Genomic DNA, 13,255 nt, shown 5'->3' with positions numbered 1-13,255 from the left:
TGAGCTGTAATGCCTAACATGTTTACGTTGGTCTAGGAGCAGTTAAAACTTTGTAACTGCATCATCCATATTAGATGTAACTATTGTATTTGTAAACCTTGGTAATAATAATATATCAGTATATCGAATGGTTAACTTTTCAAAGCCTTGTGCCCTGTATTTTTTTTCCATATGTAGATTCTTAGAATTAACATGCTCACCCATAAATTCACAATAACATAGCTGTTATTTTGAGATCTTGTAGCTTTTTCTGCAGTTCCCTTACCAGTAGTGAAAAGGTGCTTGACAGGTTTCTCAGTGCCAGGATTTTTTAAGTTTGCAGTTGCTGGGGAGGACTGGGCTCTGCACAGTGGTTGATGTCTGTCTGTCACAGACATACTTCCCATAGCTACAGAAGCCTGATATACATGAAGCTGTTGCATGCGTTGTTGGTCCAAGAATTGCTGCTGTAAAAATTAAACAGAAAGCTGAACTTACTTTCCATTACTGTAAAAAAAAAAATCCAAAATAAAAATAATTCAGCAAAATCATCTCCAAAGACTCTAAACACAGCCTCCTCTTCCCCCAATTCGCATCCCCCAGCTTCTGAAACGCTTCAGTCATAATACAAGGTATCAAGGAATCATCTGCATTCCCACCTAGTTACTTTTATTAAAGCTTACCTTGCTACCATAGAACACTTACACTTTTCAATTTCAAACACAGATGCACAATGATATTTCTGAATACTCTCCAAATTATTTTCCAATTTCCCTCGTTGAGGGCATGCTGATGACCCTGTTCTCATATCTATGTTGACACTACTCTGAGTAGTGGGAGTAGGGCAAAAGTCAATTGCCCACCAATTTTCCTTCCTTTGGGGGAGTATACAATATCTATTTGTGTCTCCTCCCAACAGCCCAACCAAGATCAGGAGATTTGGTATTGAAAACCTGCATTTGTGCCACCTAAATAAATACTGCTTAAAACAAGGTCCCTTGTCTTTACCCAAGAAACCTATTTAGCCTTATTGTTTCCAACTGAATCCATGTCCTAAACCTTAAAGCCTAATTAACTTGGTTTTTAATGGACACTTTTCTCCCCACAGTTTTTGTATTTTATCCAAGGTCCTCTACACAATGCACCAACCTTCTGGAAGAACAGGGAGAAAGCACACTTCTAGGCTTCTGTCTACAATACTAAAAACTGGCAGGTAGGGGAAGTATGAAAGCAACAAGCATGGACCTGTCTTTTGTTTTTGTCTTTCTCTTAAACGAAGCACCACCCCTTTGCTTAGAACCTTTGTAGATGATTATGCTGAGACCACGAGCTTACCTTAAATGAAAGGTATAAATATTAAAAATTATTTTGCAACAGATGGCAGGCTGCATTCGACACAGCAAGAGGTCTTTGTAACCCTCTGGTGTTTCATTACAAAATAGCAGTTAACATACTTACCAAAATCAAAGGAGATATTATTCTGACTGCTACCTATAGGAAGTTTTACGTTTTTCTTAGAGATCTGTGGTTTAGACGGAATGCTAACCTTGACCTTTCTTCCTAGAATTCATCCCTTTCTAAAACAGACTGCCTTGAGTCTAATTACTGCAAAAAGACCCATTGAGCAACAGTATAACACACAGAATGCGCCTAAAGCAAATGAGCAAATGACATTTATCATAAACCTTTTTAGCTGCTGTCAGAAACAGGAAGTCTGAAAAGATGATTCGCAGTTTCTGAAGGAAGACATTTGTTGTAAATACTAGATCCTTTGTACTAAGAGGTTGGAGGCCACAACATCATACAAAAAAAAGTCAGTTGCCTTTCTCAATATGTTATGAAAAAAAACTGAGCTTGTGGCCAAGTCTTTTGAAGAATGCCAAAAGTCAATGACAGACATCTTAAAATTCCCCAGTGTATTTATCCAATATATTTACTTAGGAGACATTATAATTTAAGTTAGCTTTGAAAATATTTTTAATATTGCCAACAGGACAACGTCAGGCAGCAAAGAATAAAACAAAAAGCATCTGTTTCCCATAAACTGCTTTGAGCTGCATACCAACGTAGAAGAGAAAGGCAGTGACAGCCATTCGCACAAGAGGGAATTCCACCCAAAGTGCATTATGTGAGAAAGTTCATCTTCTCACCTATTAAATAAATGCAACTTTCTTGACATTAAATTTAAAGATGCACAGGATATCAGTTTCCATTAACTCTTTTATTGGCAACTTTTCATGCATGTAACATGCATCAAGTAGAATAAAAATAAATTGTATTCAGAAATAGAATGTAATAAAGATCTTAATTACTTTACAGCCAAAAAATAAACAATTTCGAATGCAGCTCATAGCATGGCAACAGCTTTTTATTAAATATATAAATAACGATAGCCATTTAGAACAAAGTTCTTTCAATTCTGGAATTTAGGTTTGACTCCAGATTAGAAGGATAATGAAATTCTCCACTTGCTGATGGCATTATAACTAAAATGAGTTTGGACAGTTGCAATCCTCTTTCGCTGGAAGAAAATGCACAGCATGAATGAATACTGATCTTCCCCCACACCCTCTCCCACATTCAAATCCCACAACAGTCACATTCTCACTTTCATAAGAACACAATTAGCACTAAACAAAACAAAACTAAACAGCACATAATCTATTTTTTATTCTGCTTGCCGAGCAAGTTCAAAGATGATAGAGGCGACGGTTGTTCAGTTTTGTCCAACTCATTGGAATAGGAATGTTCCACCATTCAATTAAATTATTAGTTGATCTGTATCTCAACTTAATTTACCTAACAAATATATATCAATCTTAGTTTTGAAATTTTCAATTGACCTGGCCTCAACAGCCTTTTTGGAGAAGAGAGTTCCAGATGACCACAATCCTTTGTTTGAGGAAGTGCATCCTGACATCATCCTGAGCAGCCTAGCTCCATTTTAAGGCTATGCTCCCAGGCTCTGGACTACCCCAAAGAAAATTGCTTCTCTATCTACACTATCAAATCTTTTAATCATCTTAAACACCTCAATTAGATCACCCCTTAATCTTCAATGCTCAAGGGAATACAATCATAGTCCATGCAACATGTCCTCACTATTTAACCCCTTTAGCCTTGGTATCATTCTGCGCTGCACCCACTCAAAGGTCAATACATCCTCTTCTGGAGGAGCAGTGCCAAGAACTGAATGCAGTACTCCAGATGTAGAATCACAGGTGGTCAGATGCAGGTTCATGCCTGCAATTCCCTCCACATTACAAATTTTCAAATCTTGACTAAGATGTTAGAGGGATTGGGGTGCTAAGTGAAGTGCAGGCATTTCCCCTCTGGAAAACGGGAAAAAAGAATCTGAGGCACCTGAACGACTTTCATCAGCTTAAAATGATGAGTCAACAAGACCTGAGAAGCAGGTTGCTAACCACTTGCTTAGCTGCAGACATGTGTGGAATTCAAAATAAAATTACGCACTCCTATCTGCAAGGACAGGAGTTTAAAATAAATTTAAATCTTGTCAACAATAATTTTTCTTCAGCAACTCAAAACTGGTGGGAGGCATGTACATTTGGTTATCTGCAGCATTTGCATCTTATCCTACAAAATTACAGGGCTCATTGCTCCCCAGTAACCAAATCCACATTAATGTATCTGCAGTGATAACTGAATTTTTCCTTAAATACAGCTATTAGCTTTGAAGGGATTCCATGAGTAAAACTTCATCTAATCCAGTGTTTGATATCTTTGTAGCAAAACTATAAAATCACAGGGTACTCGATTGGCTCATTGCCATCTTTGCAAACATGCTAACTAGACCAGCATTCGGGGCCTCATACAGCAGTTTTGTTGACAGGAAGTCTTCATTCAATCCAGAAACATCCAACAAAAATTGTTTTCCTATCAATATAGAAAAATACTATTAAGGTGTTATTTCACTATTAATTTTAAAACTACGTACAACTTCAATAATTATCTTTTATTTATTAATGAAGCAAGTAAAGACACTTATAACTGTTTGTCCCTTCTCAGTGAATTTAAAACATCAACATGTTTAGACATAGTGCTGCAATGAAAGCTGCTTCCAGTTATTTAATGGCAAACAACCAACATTTTTTGTGTGAAATGAAAGATGGCCATGATATCTAGCTTCTTTGTTTGGAGCAAAAGAAAACCCACACAAAAGCTTACAAGATATTTTACAGCAAACTGCCAATCTAAAAAACATTTTTCCAAGCTACAACATTGTAATATCTTGCTATAGCTCCAAGGCTAATAAAAATTTAGCTTTTGGTATAGCATGGATGCATATTTTGTATGGAAGAACTTATGTATACAATTGTGGGAATGAGATTATGAAAATGGATGACACAATCAGACATGTTTGACAATAACCTTTATCTAAAGATGAAAAAAAATCAATTGACATATATTTCATGATGTACTCCACATTCATGGTAAGGAGTTCATTTTGTACCTCTGTGACAGCCTGCCACTGAATACAGCACATATTCTCCACCAGATGATTCAAAAGCTCTAAAATGCTGAATTCAGATAATGGGTTTCAGAGTTAAATCCTTTTCAGTACATTTATACTCTAAAAGTAATAGTATATGTTTACTGGTGTTTTCATTCCTTGTCATCAATAGTTCCTATTCCAAATTGTTTCTTACATGAAGTGCAGCAACAGCAGGTCCCAGCCAAGACCAAGGAACTAAGGCTGAAGGCCCAGTTGTTGACCTGGGCAACAGAGCAGAATCAGCTAGTCAGGGAGTTGAGAGGTCTGCTGCTGAGATTGGGAGAGAACAGGGAGGCCACAGTCTGATCAAGAGTTTTTTCCCCCCAGTAATGACCAATTTATTCTAAAATAGTTATTGTGTGGTTCCAAGATATGGCAAAAATACTGCTTCACTAAACAGATATCAGTCCAGTACTATACTTCTAGAGATTCCTATTTTAATTAGAGGTGGAGTTCATTCAGTTTCCAGCGATGATGCTGCTTCTTATATGTGCACGACACCATCTTCTTTTCAAAAACTAGATCACCTCCCAAAAGATTTCAGACATAATAAATATGCGTAGCACTAAATTTCAAAATAATGGTCATTGCACATTTCCTTCCTTTGGTTTCTGAATGTAAATATTACCTCAAAAGCAGAAATCATACATAAAGCATATTTTGGATATGCTTTGACAAAGGTAGCAGACATATGAGAACACCACCAAGCTCCCCTCCAAGTCACACATCATTCTGACTTGCATTATATTGCTGTTCCTTCACTGTCACTGGGTCAAAAACCTGGAACTCCCTTCCTAAAAGCACTGTGGGTATGTCTAGATCAGATGGACTGCAGTGGTTCAAGAAGGCAGCTCACCACCACCTCAAGATGAATTAGGGATGGACAACAAAGCAACACTCATATCCCATGAAAGAATTTAAAAAAAACATTCACAATGCCATGTTTTTCACTGTGAAGCAGTAAATAGAGTTCATTGGGTTAACTTGATGAAAATGACACTTCAACATTATCAGATCAGTGAAGTTTAATAAAAAGACTGGTTCCACAAGTAACTGACTACCTATTCCCTATTATAATGAAAACAAGAAATGCTGGAAATACTCAGCAGGTCTGGCAGCATCTATGGAGAAAGAAGCAGAGTTAACATTTCAGATCAGTGGCCCTTCATCAGAACCTATTCCCTATTCTCTCCCAACCTAAGCAGGCGGCCTTCCCAATCTCTCAGACGAGGTGTTTCTATCCTTCTGCCTCAGCTTCAGTTCCTGAACCTTTGCTAGTGTCTAATAAGCTCTGTTAATGGATGTTAAATACCTAGTAGTTGAAGGTAATTGGGTGTTGATTAGTTAATTGTACTCGGATGTACATATAAAGAGCCAGCCAGTAGTGGCTGGGCGTTGCTGGGAGTGGAGAAGTAAGCTCTTGGCAGGCAACAGACAGTCGCCACCTAAGCATCCTCACAAACAGGCTTGGAAGTTTCTCTACTATTGGTAGCAGAGGATGGTTGCCTGAAAGTGAAGATTGGAGACTAAGATTTGTTTTCAGACAGGAGATTAGAATTGGAGTTTTATTTTGAAGAAAGATGACTGGAACAAGGTGTAAGGTGTTGATATAATTTTCTACTGCTGTTTTATGAAGCCAAACCTTACGATCAATGGAAGAATGAAGTTGGTCTATGGAACACGGGTTACGTCTTTACCAAAAAAGCAAGGAATAGCCCTTGCACTTACACTTCCTGCCAGAAGCAAGATCAAGGGCAAAGTGTTCTGAACTAGAGGCTCATCATTTGGACAATGAGGAAGGTTTGGACAATCTCTTAAAACTTATGGATAACAGTTATATGAAAGATGACTTGAGTGTCTATGAGGCATGGTTGGACTTTGATTAAAATTAGCAAAATGGATGGTTCTTCCATAGAATAAATTATGGAGTTTAACCAACTACATGCGAGGTTGTAGTGATTCTACTTGGAAATTAGTGCTTGCCTTCAAATTGTTGGATTGTGTTAGGAAATCCAACATGGATAGGCTCTTGGTATTAACTGGAGTTAGATTTTTGATCAGATGAGTGAGGCCCTGAGAATTTTTTTGGGCAAACATTCCTTTCTGGTCGCTTTCATGGTGCAAATAGGCTCTTCAGCAGTGACACCAAAGGTGGAGGATAAAATGCTAGTAGCATTTCGAGGCTGTTCAAATATGGGGCCTAAATGTTAGTACGACAGGAGAATCATAAACAAAACAAATGAGGATACAGACCCTTTTGGCAGCTATAACAGACGGCAGGAATTGGGCAATTATGGCAGAAGGATGAACCCCAGGAATAACCAAGGGGTGATCAACAGGTATTTCCGATGTGACTCAAAGTATCACTGTGTTGCATTGTCCAAAAAGGAACGTGTTTGAGATAACACATGACGTGGAAGGCGAGGATGATGCCACTGGTCAGAAGGAATTTTACTGGTCATGAGAAGCTTCAGTCCAGTAATGTGTCCGAGTCGCAGTTTCGTTCAATTGCACAGTACTAGACAGTGGGTGTACGTCCAAGGTATGTGCAGTGAACTGATTAAGATGTTACATGGATTCTTTAAGCAAAGAAGATTGAAGTAAAGTCAAAGAATATGACAGTTCTACCTGTTTCAGGTTTGGGGATGACAACACATTGAAAAGAGTGGTAATTCTGTGTAGAATAGCAGGGGCAAACCATTTTTAGTACGGATGTAGTATCCAGTGAAATGCCATTGTCCAGTAAACCGTCCATGAAAAGATTAAATTAGTTCTGGAACATGATAAGGCAATTGTCTTTGGGAAATCTGTAGCTTTGCAGTTTACAGTCGGGACATTATTGCATTCCTTTAGCAAGACCTAACATCTCTAAGGAGGATATTAAAGGGGTACTAATGGCATCCGGGGGTAGGGATTTAAAGGAAAAAGGCAAATTATTTCAAAACTACATCGGTAGTTTGCATATCCATCTCGTCATAGACTGAAGATTCTGTTAAAGGATGCAAGAGTAATAGATGATGACTACACTAAACATATCAAGGATATCGGTGAAAAATGTGATATCTGTAAAATATACATGAGGATGTCATCACAACCTGTAGCGAGTCTCCCATTAGCAAGGGAATTTAATGAAATTGGAGTGATGGACTTGAAGGTATGGGATAAAGACAAAAACCTTTTTCTTCTACACTTTATAGACATAGCGACGAGATTCAGTTTGTCAACGGTAATTTATAATAAAGACAAAGTGATAATGGAAAGGTGGATAGGAACGGGACTGGGAGCATAAGCTAGATTTCTAACTGACAATGGAGGAGAACTTGGCAATGATGAGTTCAGGAATATGAGAGAAAATATGAATAATGTAGCAATGCACATGGCAGCAGAAAATCTTTTTAGTAATGGGATTTGAGAGAGAAATCATACCATGATTGACAAAATGCTCTGAAAAATTTTAGCCGACCAGCCAAATTGTAAATTGACAAGTGCTCAGGTGTGGGTAGTAGATGCGAAAAACACACTTCAAATGGTTGGGGGCTACAGCCCCCATCAATTAGTTTGTGGCAGGAATCTGAAAATACCTTCGGTAATGTGGGATCATCCCCCAGATTTAGAGGGGACTCCAATTAGTTCAATTTTTGCGGAACATTTGAATGTCATGCAGGCAGGGAGAAGAGCATTTATTAATGTGGAGGTTTCAGGAAAAAATCAGAGCTTTGAGGTATCAGATCAGGCCATCAGAAGAATTTTAATACCGGGGACATGGTGTATTACAAAAAAGAGAAGGGCAGAAAGAATGGAGGCCCAGGAGAAGTTATGGGCACTGATGGCAAAACGGTAACTTTGCAACATGGCAACCAAGCTGCTGGAGTACATTCCTCAAAGCTTATTGGCACTGATTATACATTGACACAATCTGAAGTCCAAGGAAAAGGTTACAAACTTGTGAAAGGAAGTCTGGCTGTAGGAGGGACAGATCAAGTAGCAGGAGACTGAGATGTGGGAGGTCCATGACGCTTCCAGCGTTCCGGGCAACTACATCTGCAGGAGGTGTACCCAGTTGCAGCTCCTCACAGACCGCATGGATCGGCTGGAGTGGCAACTGGATGCACTTAGGAGCATGCAGGTGGCGGAAAGCGTCATAGACAGGAGTTTTAGAGAAGTGGTTACACCCAAGGTGCAGGCAGATAGATGGGTGACCGCTAGAAGGGGCAGGCAGTCAGTGCAGGAATCCCCTGTGGCTATCCCCCTCTCTAACAAGTATACAGTTTTGGATACTGTTGGGGGGGATGGCCTATCAAGGGAAAACAGCAGCAGCCAGAGCAGTGGCACCACGGCTGGCACTGTTCAGCAGGGAGGGACAAAGCGCAGAAGAGCAATAGTTATAGGGGACTCATAGTCAGGGGCACAGATAGGCGCTTCTGTGGACGTGAAAGAGACTCCAGGATGGTATGTTGCCTCCCTGGTGCCAGGGTCAAGGATGTCTCTGAACGGACAGGAGGCATTCTGAAGGGGGAGGGTGAACAGCCAGAGGTTGTGGTACACATCGGTACCAACGACATAGGCAGGAAGAGTGATGAGGTCCTGCAGGGGGAGTTTAGGGAGTTGGGAAGAAAGTTTTTAAAAAAAAAAAAAAACAGGACCTCTAGGGTTGTAATCTCTGGATTACTCCCTGTGCCACGTGCCAGTGAGGCTAGAAATAGGAAGATACTGCAGCGAAACACGAGGCTGAGCAACTGGTGTAGAAGGGAGGGTTTCAGATATTTAGTTTAGTTTAGAGATACAGCACTGAAACAGGCCCTTCGGCCCGCCGAGTCTGTGCCGACCATCAACCACCCATTTATACTAATCCTACACTAACTCCATATTCCTACCACATCCCCACCTGTCCCTATATTTCCCTACCACGTACCTATACTAGGGGCAATTGCTAATGGCCAATTTACCTATCAACCTGCAAGTCTTTGGCATGTGGGAGGAAACCGGAGCACCCGGAGGAAACCCACGCAAACACAGGCAGAACTTGCAAACTCCACACAGGCAGCACCCAGAATTGAACGCGGGTCACTGGAGCTGTGAGGCTGCGGTGCTAACCACTGCGCCGCCCATATCTGGACCATTGGGCTTTCTCCAGGGACAGATGGGACCTGTACAAGAAGGACGGGTTGCATCTAAACTGGAGGGGGACTAATATCCTGGCTGCAAGGTTTGCTAGCGTCACTCGGGAGCATTTAAACTAGTGTGGCATGGGGGTGGGAACCAGAGCAGTAGGACAGCTAGTGAAATAAATGAGGAGGATATAGTAAATAAGGCCAGTAGGACCAAGAGGAAGAGCAGGCAGGGAGATGTTGCTGAGCACAGCGGGACTGGTGGTCTGAAGTGCATTTGTTTCAATGCGAGAAGTATAACAGATAAGGCAGATGAACTTAGAGCTTGGATTAGCACTTGGAACTATGATGTCGTTGCTATTACAGAGACTTGGTTGAGGGAAGGGCAGGATTGGCAGCTAAATGTTCCAGGATTTAGAAGCTTCAGGCGGGATAGAGGGGGATGTAAAAGGGGTGGGGGAGTTGCATTACTGGTTAAGGAGTATATCACAGCTGTACTGCGGGAGGACACCTCAGAGGGGTCATGCAGCGAGGCAATAGGGGTGGAGCTCAGGAATAGGAAGGGTGCAGTCACGATGTTGGGGGTTTACTACAGGCCTCCCAACAGCCAGCGGGAGGGAAGGAGCAGATAGTTAGACACATTTTGGAAAGATGTAAAGGTAACAGGGTTGTGGTGGTGGGTGATTTTAACTTCCCCTATATTGACTGGGACTCACTTAGTGCTAGGGGCTTGGATGGGGCAGAATTTGTGAGGAGCATCCAGGAGGGCTTCTTGAAACAGTATGTAGATAGTCCAACTGGGGATGGGGTCATTCTGGACTTGGTATTGGGGAATGAGCCCGGCCAGGTGGTCGAAGTTTCAGTGGGGGAGCATTTCGGGAACAGTGACCATAATTCCATAGGTTTTAAGGTACTTGTGGATAAGGATAAGAGTAGTCCTCGGGTGAAGGTGCTAAATTGGGGGAAGGCTAATTATAACAATATTAGGCAGGAACTGAAGAATTTAGATTGGGGGCGGCTGTTTGAGAGTCTTTCAAACGTCAGCTGATTAGAATCCAGGACCAGCATGTTCCTGTGAGGAAGAAAGACAAGTTTGGCAAGTTTTGGGAAGCTTGGATAACGTGGGATATTGTGAGCCTAGTCAAAGAAAAAGGAAGCATTCGTAAGGGCTGGAAGGATAGGAATAGAAAGACAGTAGGAATGAACTTAAGCAAGGAGTCAGGAGGGCTAAAAGGGGTCATGAAAAGTCATTGGCAAACAGGATTAAGGAAAATCCCAAGGCTTTTTATACGTATATAAAGAGCAAGAGGGTAACCAGAGAAAGGGTTGGCCCACTCAAGGACAGAGATGGGAATCTGTGTGGAGCCAAAGGAAATGGGCGAGGTGCTAAATGAGTACTTTGCATCAGTATTCACCAAAGAGAAGGACTTGGTGGATGATGAGCCTAGGGAAGGGAGTGCAGATAGTCTTATTCATCTCATTATCAAAAAGGAGGAGGTGTTGGGTGTCTTGCAAAGCATTAAGGTATATAAGTCAAAAACAAGAAATGCTGGATTCACTCAGCAGGTCTGGCAGCATCTGTGGAAAGAGAAGCAGAGTTAACGTTTCGGGTCAGTGACCCTTCTTCGGAACTGACAAATATTAGAAAAGTCACAGATTATAAACAAGTGAGGTGGGGGTTGGGCAAGAGATAACAAAAGGAGAAGGTGCAGATTGGACCAGGCCACATAGCTGACCAAAAGGTCACAGAGCAAAGGCAAACAATATGTTAATGGTGTTTTGAAAGACAAAGCATTAGTACAGATTAGGTGTGAATATACTGAATATTGAACAGCAGCAAGTGCAAACCTGAAGAAAAACAACCTGAAAAAAACAGTGGGTAAGCAAACTGAACAAACTAAGATGAAATGAAATAAATGCAAAAAATGTAAAAAGGAATGCAAAAAAAAAAAAGGAAGAAAAAATAACTAAAAATGACTAAAAATGAAAGTAAAGTGGGGGGCTGTCATGCTCTGAAATTATTGAACTCAATGTTCAGTCCGGCAGGCTGTAGTGTGCCTAATCGGTAGATGAGATGCTGTTCCTCGAGCTTGCGTTGATGTTCACTGGAACACTGCAGCAATCCCAGGACAGAGATGTGAGCATGAGAGCAGGGGGAGTGTTGAAATGGCAAGCAACCAGAAGCTCAGGGTCCTGCTTGCGGACTGAGCGGAGATGTTCCGCAAAGTGGTCACCCAGTCTGCGCTTGGTCTCCCCAATGTAGAGGAGACCACACTGAGCAGCGAATACAGTATACTACATTGAAAGAAGTACAAGTAAATCGCTGCTTCACCTGAAAGGAGTGTTTGGGGCCTGGGATAGTGAGGAGAGAGGAGGTAAATGGGCAGGTATTACACCTCCTGCGATTGCAAGGGAAGGTGCCCTGGGACGGGGACGAGGTGGTGGGGGTAATGGAGGAGTGGACCAGGGTGTCGCGGAGGGAACGATCCCTTCGGAATGCTGACAGGGGAAGGGAGGGGAAGATGCGACTGGTAGTGGCATCACGCTGGAGGTGGCGAAAATGGCGGAGGATGATCCTTTGGATATGGAGGCTGGTGGGATGAAAAGTGAGGACAAGGGGAACCCTGTCACGGTTCTGGGAGGGAGGGGAAGGGGTGAGGGTAGAGGTGCGGGGAATGGGTCGGACACGGTTGAGGGCCCTGTCAACCACAGTGGGGGGAAATCCTCAGTTGAGGAAAAAGGAGGTCATATCAGAAGCACCGTCATGGAAGGTAGCATCATCAGAGCAGATGCGTCGGAGACGGAGACACCTCTTCCTACCTCCCTCTGGACCATGACCCCACCACCGAACATCAAGCCACCGTCCAAAGGACTGTCACTGACCTCATCTCCTCTGGAGATCTTCCCTCTACAGCTTCCAACCTCATAGTCCCGCAACCCCGGACAGCCCGCTTCTATCTCCTTCCCAAAATCCACAAACGGGACTGTCCCGGCAGACCCATTGTGTCAGCCTGCTCCTGCCCAACTGAACTTATTTCTTCCTATCGAGACTCTATCTTTTCTCCGCTGGTGCAGTCTCTTCCCACCTACATCCGTGACTCTTCTGACGCCCTACGTCATTTTGACAATTTCCAGTTTCCTGGTCCCAACCGCCTCCTCTTCACTATGGACGTCCAATCGCTCTACACCTCCATCCCCCACCAGGATGGTTTGAGGGCTCTCTGCTTCTTCCCGGAACAGAGGCCCAACCAGTCCCCATCCACCACCACCCTCCTCCGCCTGGCTGAACTTGTTCCCACATTGAACAACTTCTCCTTCAACTCCACGCACTTCCTTCAAGTAAAAGGTGTTGCTATGGGTACCCGCATGGGTCCTAGTTATGCCTGTCTTTTTGTGGGATATGTCGAGCATTCTTTGTTCCAGTCCTACTCAGGCCCCCTCCCCCAACTCTTTTTCCGGTACATTGATGACTATCGGTGCCGTTTCCTGCTCCCGCCCCGAACTCGAAAACTTTATCAACTTTGCTTCCAATTTCCACCCTTCTCTCACCTTTACATGGTCCATCTCTGACACTTCCCTTCCCTTCCTCGACTTCTCTGTCTCCATCTCTGGGGATAGGTTGTCTACCAATATCCATTATAAGCCCACTGAC

The 13,255-nt window shown here is 42.4% G+C and overlaps 1 protein-coding gene across 12 annotated transcripts in view; it reads right to left on the bottom strand.

Annotated features, from left to right (window-relative positions):
- The window catches only part of hdac5 (histone deacetylase 5), a 384,161-nt gene that overhangs the window by 132,326 nt on the left and 238,580 nt on the right, over positions 1–13,255 (bottom strand). For 10 of the 12 annotated variants that reach the window (XR_010969069.1, XR_010969070.1, XM_068013317.1 and 7 more), the window contains one exon: positions 266–446. Coding sequence is in view for 10 of the 12 variants with exons in the window: in XM_068013317.1 (XP_067869418.1) it covers positions 266–446 (181 nt within the window). In the remaining 2 variants the exon portion in view is untranslated. The remainder of the gene's footprint in view (positions 1–265; positions 447–13,255) is intronic. The other 2 variants (XM_068013313.1, XM_068013321.1) reach the window with 1 other exon arrangement.

Source organism: Heterodontus francisci, chromosome 33, assembly GCF_036365525.1.
Source record: "Heterodontus francisci isolate sHetFra1 chromosome 33, sHetFra1.hap1, whole genome shotgun sequence".
Classification (NCBI taxonomy): Eukaryota; Metazoa; Chordata; class Chondrichthyes; order Heterodontiformes; family Heterodontidae; genus Heterodontus; species Heterodontus francisci.
The sequence above is the reverse complement of the archived record's forward strand: the minus strand, read 5'-3'. Positions and strand labels throughout refer to the sequence as shown.